The 17859-nt window shown below is 36.0% G+C and overlaps 1 protein-coding gene across 8 annotated transcripts in view; it reads right to left on the bottom strand.

Moving 5' to 3' along the window:
* KMT2C (lysine methyltransferase 2C) overlaps positions 1–17859 on the bottom strand; it is a 291259-nt gene that overhangs the window by 3136 nt on the left and 270264 nt on the right. For 7 of the 8 annotated variants that reach the window (XM_074193304.1, XM_074193306.1, XM_074193298.1 and 4 more), the window contains 10 exons: positions 15739–15991; positions 14781–14920; positions 13993–14094; positions 11463–12582; positions 8881–9017; positions 7497–7639; positions 7048–7216; positions 4369–4485; positions 3911–3984; positions 3547–3655 (listed from right to left, as the gene is read on the bottom strand). In XM_074193304.1, the coding sequence (XP_074049405.1) occupies positions 3547–3655; positions 3911–3984; positions 4369–4485; positions 7048–7216; positions 7497–7639; positions 8881–9017; positions 11463–12582; positions 13993–14094; positions 14781–14920; positions 15739–15991 (2364 nt within the window). The remainder of the gene's footprint in view (positions 1–3546; positions 3656–3910; positions 3985–4368; positions 4486–7047; positions 7217–7496; positions 7640–8880; positions 9018–11462; positions 12583–13992; positions 14095–14780; positions 14921–15738; positions 15992–17859) is intronic. The other variant, XM_074193302.1, reaches the window with a different exon arrangement.

Raw genomic sequence — 17859 nt, 5'->3', positions numbered from 1 at the left:
GGTAGGGAGGAGCCAGATGATAAAACCCTTTAGGAGCTTATATTTTATCCTTGAATCGAAAGGGGGACCTTGAAGATTCTTGAGCAGGGAAGTGACATAGACCAGATCAAGATGGCTTTGGCTACTGTGTGGAAGCACTAGTATTAGAGTAGGGTCCAGAAACAGGGGTGGCAAGTAGAAGCTGCCAAGAGTCCAGACAAAAGGTGATTTTCACACCTGAATCATCCCTACCATATGTTATCTTGGTTCATACTCGAGTTCTTAAATAATGCTAGAAGAAGTCACATCATTCTGACTCCCTTCAAAGGCTATTGATGCCTTTCCTGCTTTCCTCAAACCCCCTCTATACACATCCCCTTCAGATATTCTTTCCTTTTTTTTTTGCAAGGCAAATGGGTTTAAGTGGCTTGCCCAAGGCCACACAGCTAGGTAATTATTAAGTGTCTGAGACCAGATTTGAACCCAGGTACTCCTGACTCCAAGGCCGGTGCTTTATCCACTACGCCACCTAGCCACCCCTTTTCCTCCTTTTTTTTTAAGTGGAAGAGAAGGGTCCAGTGTTTTCTTTCCCCTTCTCTGTATCTCTCAAAACCATTAAAAAACATCTTCACTGATACTCTCCATCCTTCTTTCCTCTGAAGAACTGGCCTTTCTCTTGTATCCCCTTTTAATCTCCACGGGTTAGCCCCAGTAATCCTTCTCTTTTTAACGTTCTCTCTTCCTATTTCTCTGAGGTCTCTAAATATATTCAGATCTATCTCTTAGAAAAAGAAAAGAATACCTTCACTAGATCTCGTGTCTTAAGCTGTTTGTCTTCTATTGCTGCCATCTCCTCTTGGCCCTTTCACTATTCTTAATGCATTCCACTTTTAGTTTTGGGGAATTTTGTTTCTGAACTCCCATCTTCTCTCTTGAATATTCTCTCCTTGGCTTGATTTCAGTGCTTCCTCATCACTCCCCTGCTTCTTTGTCTGCTGCTCAGTATACTTTTTTTTAGAGCAATATACACCTTCTGCCCTTTCTCCTGGGTGTTTTCCCTAAGCTGTCACAGACCTCCACTTCTTTCTACAATTGTTCTCTTTAAGATTTCTGCTCCTACAGGCTCCAACATTGTGCCTCTGCAAATATACATATACTAGATGATTATATATAAAAAGCACGTTATATGTGATGGCAAAAACACACATGTACACATGTTTGTGCATGTACAAGCATGTATTATGCATTATATAATGTTAAAACACATAACAAACATTTCTTTCTACAAAATCTATATATTCTCTCATTTATTGAACTCCAGCAGGGCACTGTCGAATATCTGCTTGGATAAACTTCTGGATAATTGAAACTCAACGTGTCTAAAAAAATAATTCAATATTCTTCCTGCCCTCCCTTCCTCCAGTATTTCCACTCTCTCGTTCCTTTCTCTCATGAAGACATTATGATGCTCACTGTTATCTTTAATCCTACCCTTTCCCTCATCTCACAGGAATTCATGCTATTTCTACCTATGTAACATCACTCACATGGATCCTCCTCTCTCCGCTCATCCTAGAACCACCCATATACTTTATTCTTAGTCTTCCAATAATCTTCCTAAGGCACAAGTCTAATAATATGTACTTCTCTGCTCAAAAAACTTAAGTGGATTCACAATGTGTAAAGGATAACCTAGAAACTCCTTTTATTTTTTATTTTTTTAGGTTTTTGCAAGGCAAACAGGGTTAAGTGGCTTGCCCAAGGCCACACAGCTAGGTAATTATTAAGTGTCTGAGACCGGATTTGAACCCAGGCACTCCTGACTCCAGGGCCGGTGCTTTATCCACTGCGCCACCTAGCTGCCCCAAGAAACTCCTTTTAAGGCCTTCTGGGTACCACGTGTCTTTTCCAAGTTCCTTTTTATATTATTTCTCTTAATGATTTCTATGAACAATCAAATGAGAAAATTATTGCCTCACTGCATTAACCCAGATTGTCCCTTAGGCCTAACACATTGCCATTGAGAATCCTTGTCTTCCTCCAAGGTTCAGTTCATGTACTATCTCCACCCACACTATTCTTTTTAAGTACAGATGATTTGGAGGAGGGGTAGTTTGAATGGAAGATTGCAAGGGAGTGGGGGGGGGGGACATCTAAGGAGAGATGACTGGAGTTTAAGAAAGACATTAGGGCTGATTATATAGTCATAGACAGAGAATGACAATTCATCCTGTGACTGATAAGATGATCAAGAAAGATATATATACAAAGATCCCAGGACCCCAGAGACTTGGGGGGAATAGCATACTCAAAGAATGATTGATGGGATACCTTCAGTCAGGTTCTGGCCCTGTCCGTTCAACATTTTTATTAAACGAAGACATTGGAACATGTCTTTTGCATCTATGGATAACAAGTAACTAGGAAAAAAATTACTAGTGAACAGCTGACAAAGACATAAAATAACAGCAGACTAGATGAGTCAATGGTCTGAAATTCATAAAATCAAAATTACATGGTACCCAAGTACACAATGGGGAAACTTGTTTTGACAGCACATTGAGTGGAAAAACAACTAAAATTTGAGAACAAACTTAATGATCAAAAGAATTATAAAGGCTGAACGATAGAAAAGGGAAAAGGCAATAGTAAACTTGCCATGGAAGCAAGATGTGATGGATAAGGACCGAACTGAATTCTAGATGGAAAGAATAGTAATACGTCTTGTATCTGCTGAGGCAAGTCAGTTAACGTAAGCCTCAAATTTTCTCATTTGTAAAATCCCTAACACCTTTACAAACTTACTGTGAGGATGACAGACCTAGAAACTATACTATGTAAACATCATTACTTGTATTAACTGAAGTATAGTGTTGCACAGGACATGAAAGGTAATAATAGTCTACTGTACTCATCAGACAGACTGCATCTTTAACATGATGCTCAATATATTTAGGGGGGATTTGACAGAACTTGGAAGGCAAACGAACATAGGCTGAATGATGAGACATCTACAATCCAAACAAGAAGAGCTGATGGAGTACATGACAATGGATTTTTTATCCTGAAGTTGAAAACTTAGGCAGATTCAGTAGGGCTCTTTGATGGGGTACAGTATAGAAGAGGGATCAGAATTGTTTGTTGGGAATTTGGACCAGATGGAAGAAGTTACAAGGAAGCACATTTTAACTCAATATAGGAACATAGTTTTCCCAGAACTAAAGCTTTCAAGCAGAAAGAACCATTACTACAAAGTTATAGGAAGCTCTGCTCCCCTTAGAATTACAGTCACATTAAAGGAGAGTGTAAAAAAGGACTGCCCACTTCTGAATGATTTCATTTTCAGAATTATCAGCTCTTCGGAGCTCTCTCTATTATCTAATTTCATCAAAAACTCTGTTATCATCTTGGGGTAATCTGACCCATATTTGAAAAATATAGGGCTAATCTTTCATTTACTAACAAATTTGGGGGTGGGGCAAATTCAATTTCCTCAGGCAAATTTTGTCAGGGCCTTTTACACAATAATTGTCTTTAAGAAAATCCCCCCCCCCCCCAATTACTTACTTCTTCCCCTTTCTGGATTCTCCGATTAGAACTAATGATGATTTTATGTCCTCTTTCAAATGTCACCACCTCAGCCACACAATTAGGTGCACATGAATGGTTGATATACCTGCAAAGTCATCATTTTATAAAGTCAGTCTGGAAAGATCTAAAAGGTAAAACACTAATTATCCTTCTATCAAGGTAATTTTATCTACTACCCTTCCATCAATCCTTATCTTGAAAGGTTGCAAATGCAATTTAAATAAACTTACAAGATTTATTTTTTTAGATAAAAATGTCCTTATTATTATTAACTAGAAAAACACTACTCGACAGCATGCTCCTACTCAAATTTCTCTTCAACTTCTCTTTGGTTACCTACCTCGCAGGCCCTCCTGTCAATGTGGCATCAATGACATGATCATTATCAATGCGAAACATGTACACACCCCGATTCTTAAAAAAAAAAGGAAAGAAATGAATATCTGATGTAATTTCCCCAAAAAGAAACCATCAGCAATCACTAAATTACAACAGGACATTGTTTACTGTATTTATACTTCAATGTGCTAATGATTTTGTCAGGAAACAGTTTAGGATAAAGGTTACATCTCACTGGCTGATCACTTCCATATTTACAAATGCTAACTCTGAGATACATGTTAACAATTATGTGACTAAATACAAAAAGGGGAGGATGGAAAAAGAGCACCCCCCCCCCCCCCCCCGTTGTTTGAACAAGACAACCAGATTTAGTCCTATTTTTCAGCAGCCCTGTGCTGAAGCTTGATATCAGTTTGGATACACTAAGATTTGCAGATATATACAGGGAATACCTACCTGAGACTCATAAAGCTTCTCTTTTCTGTTTGCTACTTCATTTCGGATGATGGTTCCAATGTATTCAATGACCATGGTGTGCTTTTCAATGTCTCTAGCAGCATATAAGCCTAGTCCCTGTAAAAGGAGATGAAATTCAGAATTGCCTCAAGAACACCAGTTCTATGTTGTTAAAAAAAAAAAACACAACACAGGGTAGCTGGATGGCGCAATGGATAGAGCACCAGCCCTGGAGTCAGGAGGACATGAATTTAAATCCGGCCTCAGACTCTTAATAATTACCTAGTTGTGTGGCCTTGGGCAAGTCATTTAACCCCACTGCCTTGCCAACCCCCCCAAAGAACAAAATAAAAACCAAACCAGAAAAACAAAACAAAATGAGCACCCAACCATATGTAAGAAAATCAACTAGACTCAATTTTTTTTTTATTGAATGTTATAGTTTGAAATTTATGAACTCATTACTCTGCCTGGACTATTCAAAGACTTTTACCATATAATTCTAAAATCTCCACAATCTGTACATGATCTTTCTACATTCCAGCATCATTAACTTGTTTTTTTCCCCTTTCCTTTCATAATGAATCCTCTTTCATTGTGTGTGTGTGTACATAAAACAGCTGTAGAATTCTGGTCAATAAAACAAAAAATATTCAATCAACCAACCAGGTATTTTAAGTCTTCAACAAGGTTGCTTAAAGATGTATCTAGTCACTGAAAATTTCTGGAGCTTTTCATTTTCATTGCTATTAATATTAGACCTACAATGTTTTTAACAACCAAATAAACCTGAACTGAGGTTTTAATCAATGAAATTTTTATTAAGCACCTATTATGGGTCTGGCATCATGAATGCAAAATCTTTGCTTGTGAGTGGTTACATATAAGGAAAGACCAGAAGAATATAGATACGCAAAGAATGGAGAATGGAGGGCTCTACAAGTTGAAGGGATCAAGAAACGTTTCGTGTAGAAGATGGTGCTTTATCTTACAGAGGGGAGTCTATGATAAAAGAGCAGAGCATTCTAAGAGGAGGTGGCATGAGGACAGGCAATGGTGGAGTGCTGCGTATGAAATAAAAAGGGAAGGGTGACAAAGTGGGAATAAAATTCAAAAAGGGCTGTAGAAATAAATAGGTGTGAACCAGGTGGTAAAGTATGAAAGAAGAATTTGTCATAGATTCTAAAGCAATAGAAAATGCTTGGAGTTTACAAAGTAGTGGGAGTGCCATGATCAGACCAGACCTTATGGAAAATGTATAGACAATGACTTCACTTCAGCCTTTAATGAATAGTTACCATGATATCTTGTTGCCAAGTAGTACTGTAGTAAAATATCAGGAAAGAGTAGAATGAGTAATGGGGGAAACAATATTTCAGTTACTATTGTGGGTGGAAAGGAAGACACTGAAGCAAAGATTTCAGGGCAGGTTCAAAAAACGGAATAATTTATTCCTATCCTTTTTTAGAAAATCTGTAGTCTCAGTGAAGCTGCTGGCCTAGAGAACCAATAGCAAGAAAAAGGAAGATTAAATTCTATTTAGTGAAAAGTATTCATTAAACTATTCTTGGGTTTTCAGTGAAACAAGCTTGTAGGTCTGTAAGAAAATAGACTGCATTCTCTTGTGCAAAACCGGCAAAGTGGTAGTAACTATTTTAAACAGATGTCTTATTTTAGGTAGCTTTAAAAGCACATGTACTGGGGTGGCTAGGTGGTGCAGTAGATAAAGCACCGGCCCTGGAGTCAGGACTACCTGGGTTCAAATCTGGTCTCAGACACTTAATAATTACCTAGCTGTGTAGCCTTGCGCAAGCCACTTAACCCCATTTGCCTTACAAAAACCTAAAAAAAAAAAATCCACAGAATGTCTGTGTGACTAATTTCTAGAGTCTTTGAAAAAGATTTCTGTTTTTTTCCAGTGTCCCTGGAGGAGATAAGGGCTTGACACAGAAATTTTTTAAAAAAATCATCGCCATATCCTCTTTTCTCCCTTCAATGATTATTTTCTTCAGAATTAGCTGCAAGTTTATTCAGAAGGTAAACATGGGAGGATGAATAATTCAGGGTGGAAATGGAAGTTTCCAATTATGACTCAGTTCCATGGGCTCTGACTGTTTGGATGACTAGGGAGTGAAGTTTTCTCTCTCTTATGTTCTTAATCCACTTTACTTAAGTGTACTTGGTGCAATTATCTAAAATAACATCTTCAAGGACTGTAAAATTAAAACAGATTTCTAACAATCAAGATAAGTGAGATATTAGGTTCACTTTCTCTTGTTTTCAGGTTTCCTTATTCTTTGGAAATAATGAAGAAACTGATCTTTGTTCACAACCTCATAACTCGCTGAAACTTAAATTGCATCCTGTCTCCCATCATTCTCTAGCTCACTTTTATTCAATGTCCATATTTTGATAAATTCCCTCAAGGTGTTGGAAATTATCCTGATTTAAACATTAGCTTGTTACCTGGGATAAAATAACTCGCAACCTGAATCTACAGTAAATTATCACACTGTCATGATGTATAACAAATTTTTTGGCACAGAAATTAAATCAAGAAAATAAATACAAAAAATTATCCTAATAGCCATGTGAAATTACTACCACACATATCACATAAATTTCATCAAACCTCTATGCAGAGCACAAAACATATCTACAGAGTAAGTTCCCACTCACCTGAATCCTAGACCGTGCTAAATACACATTGGATTTCCATTCAGTCTTCATTTTGCGGTATTGAGAGGATTTAGAATGGACAAACTGTTTACTATAAGGGGCATTCAATTCTCCAGTGACTGTGCTCTGAAAGGATTTTGAGGTGCTGGTGCTATTCAAGGTGTGAGGCCTGTTGGCATTGGCATATAAACAGAAAAATACAAAGAAAACTGAAGACATCTCTGAAAAAAGGACAAAGTCACATCGTTTATCCGTTCTTCCTCATAAGACATACATACATACATGGAAAGCTGATTAGCAAATACAACACAGCAGAGCTCGTTTTCTTTGGGCATGCACATACACAGCCAGACAACAGGGTTTGTGAGCAGCAGACAAATAAAGCACAAGAAAACCACTACAGAACCTAGAAACCCTGGGCTGTACTATGTGAAGTTAAAACAAAATACCTTAACACAAACCTCTTGACATGGGTACTCATTTTAGGTTCAGAACGGGCACAGCCCGTGGGGTTAATGGCAAGAGGAAGTTCCATGAGAGGATTTCGGCCATATCTGAAGGTATAGTTTTCACATGCTTCAACCCCAGGAAGCTGAAAGGGAGAATGAAACATAAAAAAGTTAACACACTCGAGAAATATCCTACACAATATCTCATTATCAAGACTATGAGGGGGCATCTCTTTTGTTGATGAATAAGGAAGGAAGAGATTTAATCCCGTACAATAAAAAGTACAAACATGGCAAAAAAAAGAGATCTGGAATCTCCTATAAAATGTCTTTCCACATCAGTGTCATTATTTCTTGTGAACATTTTCAATAATAAAAGTGAACTTTTTTTGTTTCTAAACTATTTTTAAAAAATTGCATGCTACACCATGAATCACAGAGGTGAAGTAGGGAATCTTCTAGCCCAACCCACTTATTTCACAAATAAAACAGAGTGCATAGCACCAAGCATTATTATGAAAATGCAAACTGATCTTTAAAGAGATCATTTAGTGAATCTGTCAACTTTCCTCTCAAAAAGAAAAAGATAGGGCTTTTCACAAGACTGTACGTATAGATACCAATAGGATTTTTAGAGCCTGCACCTCTTTAAAACATTATATCACCCAGAGACTTGGAAAGTAATTTCAACTTCTGATACATGTGTCAATATGAAGAGCTCTAGGTAACTTTGAATTTTAAGTCTCATAAGCCCACTGTTTTACAAGGTTGATCATTTTTAGCTATCTCTGCAAATCACTTTAATTTCCAGTTTAAATATCACAACCTATAAAGCCAGAGATGTGAGATTAGTATTCAGACTATTTTAGGTAAATGTAACTTATTTCTAAGTGGATTTCTCAGACTCTGTCTCTCTTAATATATATACTCATATAAACATGATTTTTTAAATAAATAGATTCATTCATGCAGTGTTGGCTCACCCAAGAGGGAAATTACACAGTTCTAGTAAATAGCCTGTAGGGACTTTTCTTGTAATTTTCCCAATTGGGTTCAAACATCAACCATTACTGCCCTTGAAAAGTCTGCCTTCAAGCCTCAGCTACAGGTATTCCACAATTGTACAGGAAATAATTCAATTTCAATGAACAATCCATGGCCAAAAAGAATACTATTTACAGAAAAAAATAAGTTGGCAACACAGATTGAGTCTTGAGGATAAAAAGCAAACTTTTATTATTTCTGATTTTCCTTACAAGACTTGCTTCGTGACATTTTAAAAATAATGTTTGTTGAATGAATAAATGAATGTCCAAATATTTAAGGTACAAAGGAATTTTCTAAGACAAAAGATAATTTCTATTTTGCAACTTAAACCACTCACCGATTCAGCAATTCTTGCCACAGCAGAGACTGTTAAGCCAAATAGATCTTCTCCTTTTAAATACCCAGGAAAGAGCTGAAGCATTTCAGATTCTTTTCGAACACATGCAACAGGCTCCAGAATTTTATCCCAAACACCTAAATGACAAAGGAAAGAATTAGAGTGACAGACAGCAATGATGACACACACACAAAAATGAACACACAAAGAGATACTAATGAATAGACAAAAGACTTATTATCAACTATTTCCTAAAAAGAATTTCAATACTGAACAGAATCAGTAACTATAACCACTACATTAATAAGTACATGAAAATGAGAAGAGTTCATGTCAAGCCATACAGAAATTTATTCAGTAAAATAAATCAAACTTCAATTCCAATGAAATAATGCAATTGTCCTATGGTCTTCTGTTTAATTTACATTGACTAACTTTATTTCAATATTTTATTTGGGCATTTCACAGAAATCTTTTTTTTAATATCTCATTTTCTTTTGGTTAACAAACTAAGAAGTCACTGATAAAAAAGCAGTTAAAATGAACTTAATAACTTTGAATTTTAAAGTTGTTCAATAATAAATGATTCGTGATAATGGACAATGTAAAAGAATAGAACTTAAACATATTCTCTGTCCAATATTAATTTGCTTTATTAATTTGGCAGAAATTTTGTAGGGACAGGCAATATCAAAGGTAAACTGACATAACTACATGAAATTTCTTACAGGGTTCGAGGACCATGGGCAGAGTTGGGTACAATTGTATGCTTGTGGATGGTCAATGTAATGTTGGAGGAAGAAAGTCAATTTTGTCTATAGACGTGGGTATTTAAGGATAAAGACAAAAACTTTTCTCTAAATTTTCTACTCAACTCTTCCAGTGGTTTCAAAGTAGTAGTAGTAGTAGTAGTAGTAGTAGTAGTAGTACTACTACTACTACTACTACTACTACTACTAATAATAATAATGATAATAATGTTTGTCCTTCATTTTCAAAGAAGACCATGACATCAGGGAAGTGATGCCATGACCAAGCACATGAATTAGATTTGGGCTAAGTCACTAGCCTCACTTTCTCCTCCAGAGTCATCTGGGTCCAGTGACCAGATATGGATCAGGACAACTGGAGATGGCCCTAGATGTGAGGCAATCAGAATTAAGTAACTTATCCAAGGTCACACAGCTATTAAGTGTCAGAGACTGGGTTCCAACTGCCATCCTCTTGATTCCAAGGCCAGTGCTCAATCCACTGTGCCATCTAGCTGGCCTTCAAAGCCAAAAGAAATTTAATAAAAGCTAAACACATTTAATTTGGCATTGCCTTACTATGCTCTTATAATTTCTCATTGAAAAATTATAAGGTAAAAAACTAGAGGTCAGGGAACATGTCTAACAAAGTTTAACTGTTTAATTATGGCTAGCTTAATAGCTCCTTTTATTATAAATCTTTCATGAAATCCAAATGGAAGTTAGAGAATTCCTTTCTAAGGAATTATCAGTCACTTTCTGATTTGATTCGATTCTTATTCTCTATTAAAGTATTAAGTAGGTGCTCACTACAAATCACTCTTACATTAAATACAGTAAAGATTCTTCTTGATAGATAGGCACCCATTTTATATGCATTATATGCATTTCATCCATAGGCCCCTCCGAAAGCATTCTTCAGATCCAGTCCCCAGATACTACCAACTCCCAACAGAGCCCATGGCTTTCTCCTGAAAAAACACGCATTATGCTTTAATGGCACAAGTAAAATGATAAACACTGGTGTACCTAAACCTGTGATACAAGGCTTTGTTTTTGCTATTCCACCATATCTCAGACCAGGGTTCATTCAAATGGGGGGGAAGAGTTGTTACCAGTATTATTTTATATAACAATTTAAGGGCATTCACTGGCTTGCAAGTCCAGAGAGTTGGGTTCTAGTCCTGGCTTTACCTCTCTATTAACTATGGGCAGACAATCTTTGTGTACTGTTTCCTCATTTGTAGAAGGAGGAGGGTGGTTCTGATGACTTCTATCGTATTTTGCACAAGAGGGTACAAGAGTGATTTAACCCTGATTTCTAGTCAATCCTTCTGATCAATCTAGCCCCAAACCACCAAATGTGGAATGCCAATTCCACCAGTGCTTATTTTCACTAGATGCCATTTGTATAAGGAAGATGTTGAAAGTATTCCTCAGATCTAGTCCCCAGATACTACCAACTCCCGACAGAGTCCATTTGTGGGTAGGTTTAGAAATACCAATCCCAGTAGTTCTATGAACGGAGATAGAGGTTTCAAGGTGAATAATGTGGCAAACCAGATTAATCTACTAGATTCATTTTTGAAAGCTTTTATTATTTAAAATGTACTTTGAATTGGATCTTTTGAAGTCACTAAGATTGCAGTTTGTCTTCCAGAAACTGAATCATAATCCAATCAAGATGCATTTCAAAACAGTTCCTAACAATTTAAAAAGGTTACTTTAGAACAGGAAACAAAGTAAAGGAGGAGGGATTAGAAAGAAGAGAGAATACATGGAAAAGGATAGTGATTCAATGTAACAAAAATACACTTAACAACTGCACATTACCTTTAGGAGAGGTATCGGTTAGAACAAGATCTTCATGGCCTTGCTCCACAATCTTGATCACAAACATGGGAAGCCCATCCTTCTCCTCAATTGAACATAAATATCGACAACGTCTATTTGCATAGCGTGTGCTCCAGTAGAGTCGGCTGGCTTCGTAGCCAACAGGGAAGAGAGCTTTAGAAGAATGGAATGCTTGCATTTGCTGTGGTAAGAGTTGACCAATTGTGTGGAAGATGAGGCTTCCCACTCGGAAAGTGTGGTCTCGTTCTCCACGCTGCACAATGCTAGCTATTTGACGCACCTCATCTCGTTGGACATAGACCCTTCTAAAGACTGCAAAATAACTTAATTCTTGCTCATGAGTTCCCTTTGGCTTGTGCATGGGGCAAAGCATTGTTTTATCCTTAAAAAACATGCATTGTGCTTTAATGGCACAGGTAAAGTGATAAATGTTGGTGCATCTAAACCTGTGACAGCCGCCAGTGGCGCCCATTTTGTGACAGAAGACACATTTCATCTGTAGGCCCCTCCGAAGTGCCAGTTCCACATTTATTAAGGCACCAGCTTGTGTCTCATAGACTTCTGTGGACCAAAGAGCACAGTTCAAATGGACCCAAAGATCTAAGTCAAGGTTAAGCAGCCTTGCTGGTCCATCAGTTAATCCATCACCTTCTTCATGACAAAAGCAACACTTCCTAAAGTCTTTAGGCACAGGGTCAGGTTTCAAGGAAGTGCCCCGTTTTTTCAGAAACTCATCTATTTCATCTTCACAAGGTGGCTTAAAAGTCCCCTTGGGAATTACGATATGAATGCTCCATTTCTTCCATTTCATCCCTTTCCATTTCTTACTTAGAGGTCGACAATCATCAAAAGCACTATGGATGGCTCTAAGACGAGGTTTCAATTTAACAGTTACTTTCAGTTCATCTGGCTTTGCCTCTACTTTGGCTGCTTCCAAGGCAGGAGGAAAATTAATGGGAGGGGATGCTGGGGAAGAGACTTTTTCCTGAAGTTGTGGGAGACAATGGACATCTAAGGAGGAGATATTGGTATTGTACTGATGGAATGCTTTAGGGGGCATCTCTTTTGTTGGTGAATGTTGCAAGGAAGGGAGTGAATCCTGTAAAATAAAAACAAATTATGTTAGAAAGAACAGTGATTGTTCAAATTTGAACATGCTTTAAAAAAAGAAGAAATTCAGAGAACCTGTGATTTTTTTTTAAATAACTGGAAATAAAGCTTTAGAAATTATGGGGAAAGAGGAAACAAATAGAAGATTAAAAGCAGTAGTGTCAATCTAAGATGTCAAAGATTTAACTACAACAGATGGTATCAGGATAGAGATCTTGTGGATATCTCAGTTCAAAATTCCTTTATCTCTTCACATAGCAATGATACTTTTGCTTCTCTTCTCACTAACCTCCCTTGGTTATATATTAATTCTGATACATTTTATTATAAAACTAAGTCTAATCAATAATCCGTGGAGATAATGCCTATAAAGGTGCTTTAAATAATTCTTTGGATTTACACAGTACCTTTGCTGCTAAAGAGCAGAAGCATATAACAATGAGAAACTAAGTTGCAAAGCAAGATCCCACACCCCCCAAAAATAAAATCATGAAAGTGACTTGTCCTCGATACCTAACAGTGATCTGTGAATAGCAGGTAAAACGTAAAAAACCTACTGAAACCAAATTTTTTTGAGAAAATACTTTGTATGGGTATCTTTTCATTTTTGTTGGGAACTGTGTTTTATCAATACATTTAAAATGTTTGTTGAATTTTCTGCTGAATAAGACACTAGGAATGATATGGTTTATCAAAACTGAACAATGCTTGTAGAGTACATAATCTTTGAAACGTACTGTTAGTAGGCTTCTACATTATGGGAAACCAAATAAAGTAGAGACCTTTTTCTCTCTAAACAAATTATTTTACATTTCCCTCTTTTTTGAACTCTATCCACAACATTTTCTTCTTTTTTTTAAATTTTATTTTATCCCCCCCATTCTATGTAAAAACAAGCTTTAACATTCATTTTAAAAACTTTTGAGTTTTTTATTCTCTCCCTTCTCCCTATCTTCCCTTTGAAAAAGCAAGTAATTTGATATGGGTTAAAAATAAGCAGTCAAGTAAAACATTTCCATAATAATCATGTTGTCAAAGAAATATAGGACCCTGCCCCCCCACCAGAAAAAAAATTAAGAAAAATAGAGTAAAAGTAAGCTTAAATCTGTATTCAGACACCATCAGCTCTGAGGATGGGCAGCATTCTTTATCGTAAGTCCTTCAGAGATGTCTTGTGTCCAACAAGACATTTTCAAACAGTCACAATGCCCTCTGCCTTCAATTTTCCATTATGTATTACAAATGGTTATGGAATAAAATTAATGATCAATGTTATCAAGCTTAGGTAAAGGTTAAATCACAATTCCCCTTTAACAGTTAAAGTTTTATACAATAAGCTCATCAACCATAAGACAAAATGAAACAGTGTTAAATACATCTTAGTGTTTAAAATTTTTACCTTGTGTTCTGAGTTTTTTCCTTGTATAGTTGTTGAATGTAGAACAAAACAGTTATTACTACAAAATACAATGTCCCTTTCCCCAGAACTTTCTTGAGAATCCTGAGAATCAAAGAGATTCAAATAAGATGTGTGAGAATTTCAACATTATAATCACTCAAGAAACAACTATTGAGCTAAAGCTGAACTCCACCAATGTCAGTTAATGGAGCTCAGAACTTTCCAATCTCCCCCAGTCAAAGAGGCAGCTAAACTGAAGCCAAACGTCTCACAATCCTGCCACTGAAACCATTTTCAATCCCCTTCTTCCCCCTGCAATACCCACCGCCCAAAACCCTGGAGTTTTCAAAATTGAAACTAATATCTTATATCTCATTCATTATTTACAACGTAAAAGAGATTGCTGCACCATTCAAACTGAAACAGTTAACAGTTACAAATCCTCAAAATGGTTCTTGGTTTACTGTTTGTAAATAATGGGAAAAAATCATTTTTGAAAAAAAGAAAATTCAGTTGCTGAAATTTTTTAAGCAATACAAAAAGAATTGTCTAACAAAATTTTATTCAGTTTGTCTTAAGCAAATTTTTAAGCCTATAATGAATATACATACATATATATGGATTTAGATATATACATATAGTTCCCTCCAGTCTATAATACTTAAAACTGAACTATGACTATATATATACACACACACACACACTATATATTTATCTATCGTGTGTGTATGTGTGTGAAATATCTTGAATCTATATTAATTAAAAAAAAAATACGGCTTTTTAAGTACCTGTTTCAGAAAGCCTGGACCTTTAAAACATTTCCGAACACCACTACCAAGAATGACCACTTTACAATGACAACACCACTGTGGTCGGAGTGCAGAGTTATCAGCAATATTTTGATTATGATCCTTATAACTGGTTAAACCTGAAAAATAAATTTTTTAAGAGGCTGTAAACATGACTGTACTTCCAAGTGAAATGCTATACTATAAAACTGCAAATAAACATTAAAGGAAATACACTGAATTCACAATGACAAGCTTTATATGAGGAAATATATTTTAAGAGAATAACAGAGGCCTGAGATTTTATTGATATAAAGGAAATTCAGACATAGAATAAGCAATATTTTTGATTATAGACATGAATTAATTATTCAACAAAAATTATTTTAATTCACATAGCATGAGAACTTCTAAAGCATAAATGAAAAAAATTGACAGAAATTATCAAAAATGTTTGTATGTTAAAACAATAAAAGATTCATTGGCTGTGAAACAGTCCTTCCACAGTAGAATCTCATACGAAGAGGTGTTAGACTATTTAAATGATTCCTCCCCAGCTACACTATTTTGCTATTTTGCTGTTCAGTCATTTCATTTACTATTATTCTCTGTGTTCTCTTTGGGGGTTTTCTGGGCTTCGATTTGCTCAGTCATATAGTTTTAGTAAGCAGCAGAGGACAGATCTGAACACAGGAAAATGAATCTTCCTAATTACAGGTCTGGTTCTCTATTCAATGCACCAGGCTAGGATGTTTTGTCACATCCTTCTAGAAAATAGAAAAGAGCATCTTACATAGTATGATGGATGCAGAAAGTGACTGAATAATAAATATCATTATACATCCCCCCTCCTGACAGGTACAGTATATAAGTATTAGTTAAATTTCAAAAAATAAATGGAACAATTGCAACTGATGGATTATGTATTACAAATGAGGAATGTCATAAACCCACTCACCATTGCTTGTTGGAGGAAATGGCATATGTGGTGGTTTAAGTTTGTATGCAGCTCCGAGTCTTCCGTGGTTCATGGATCCTGGTGGAGGAGCGTGTGGGAGGAACTGTTGCCTATATTCTAAGCCAGGGTTTATGCGGGAGCCATTGATCAAGCCCATGTGGGAAGGAATATCTGAAGCATTACTGATCTCATAACTGTTAGGAATCCGGACATGAAGAAGATCGGAAAATGCAGCCACGACACTACTAATATTCTAAAAACAAGTGAATATTTGGAAGTTATTCAAAGATAACAATGAGCAAAAGGACATCATAAAATAACATTGTTTAAGATTCCTGTTACATTATTTGAAACTTAAAGTAAGGGGCAGCCGGATGGCGTGGTGGATAGAGCACTGGCCCTGAAGTCAGGAGGCCCTGAGTTCAAATCTAGCCTCAAACACTTAATAATAACCTAACTGTGTGACTTTAGGCAGGTCACTTAAACCTTGCCAAAAAAAAAAAAAAAGCTTAATATGATTGTTGAGAATTTTTAAAAAAATTTGAAATTTGCAATGTTAATTGTACCTGAGAAAAGACCTGAGCATACTCTGCATCAAGGTAAAACACAAACTTTTTAATGCCTTGTGGTCCATTCTTTATAGGTATTATTCAAAAAATAACCCGTAATTCTACCCAACTTATTCAAAACCATCTGGTCCTCTTCTGGAATATTTTTTGAGCCCTTCACCTACTATGATTCTTCACTGTATAGAACTGGTTCCCTTACTTTTCCAGTCACACATATCCTTAATGTTAGTGACACCGTTTTGTTTGCCATGCTTTCCAGAAAGTACATAACCTAACTTGCTGCCATCACTTATCTTCCCATTTTTATCTGCAATTGTAATTATGTAAAAACCCACAACCAAATTGGTATCACTAATTGCTAATAAAAAGGAAGACATCTGTAGATAATGAATTTAAGATACTTATATTAAAAACAAAACTGACAGTCTAAAAGATGAGTTGTACATGAAAAGACCCAACTTTTGAATACAACAGCCAAGCAATGTTAGCAAAACAGATATGCTTTCAAATTAACTCTTCAAGTACATCAACTTAATATTAAAAGATTTTATGAAAAAAAGGTAGTTGAGGCAGTTTTATAAAATTGAAATTCTCTACAACAACCATGTCTCAGTCTAATTTCTTCCTTTTCCTATGTCATTATCTGTCTGCAGTTTCCTTTTAAGATAATAAAACATAAGATAAAAAAGATAAAGAGGAATCTTATTTTCCACAACTCTTAGGGAATTGTGTGTTCCAGAGATAGTCTGATGTAAAAAACTTACAAATTCCTATAGATATTCCTGGGTCTACAAAGATCTTTCTAATTTAAGAACAGGAGAAAGGAAACCCATGAATTAATAATTGAAGATAGGGGCGCCTAGGTGGTGTAGTGGATAAAGCACCAGCCCTGGAGTCAGGAGTACTTGGGTTCAAATTTGGTCTCAGACACTTAATAATGACCTAGCTGTGTGGCCTTGGGCAAGCCACTTAACCCCATTTGCCTTGCAAAAACCTTAAAAAAAATAATTGAAGATATATTCCTGCTTGACTCTTTTGGGCAATGCCTTGATTTTTTTTTAATCTTTTGAAATTTTCTCCCTTCAAAATCAATTCCCTTATGAGTATTTAGTTAGTATCATCTCCCATTGAGAATTACTTCCTTTAGGTATCTGATCAGGTCCTGTACTTATTCTTGAATTCTTATTACTATTTTCTCAGGTAGTCTTGTCCAGTTCTAAAATGAGCTAGAATCTAAATTCAGTGTCCCCACTACTGAAACTGAGAAGATGATGTGACCACAAAACAGCATATAATCTAAGCTTTTCAAATCTATTTTTATTACTTCCGGTAATCTTAAAAAGTTCTCAGATAAGATTTGGCTTAGGATTCTTAAGTTCAATTCTGTCTCAACTTTTTATATTATTTTGGGAGAAACTGACTTATGATTATCTCAGAATCTAAAAGTTAAAAGGAGTCAATTAAGCCTCTATAAAACCAGTGATCTTTTTCAGTCATCTTCCTGTAGAGTGTATTGCAAATAAATTTGTTCTCTAAACCTATGTAACCTCTG

The sequence above is a fragment of the Macrotis lagotis genome, chromosome 7, assembly GCF_037893015.1.
Source record: "Macrotis lagotis isolate mMagLag1 chromosome 7, bilby.v1.9.chrom.fasta, whole genome shotgun sequence".
Lineage (NCBI taxonomy): Eukaryota > Metazoa > Chordata > Mammalia > Peramelemorphia > Peramelidae > Macrotis > Macrotis lagotis.
The sequence above is the reverse complement of the archived record's forward strand: the minus strand, read 5'-3'. Positions and strand labels throughout refer to the sequence as shown.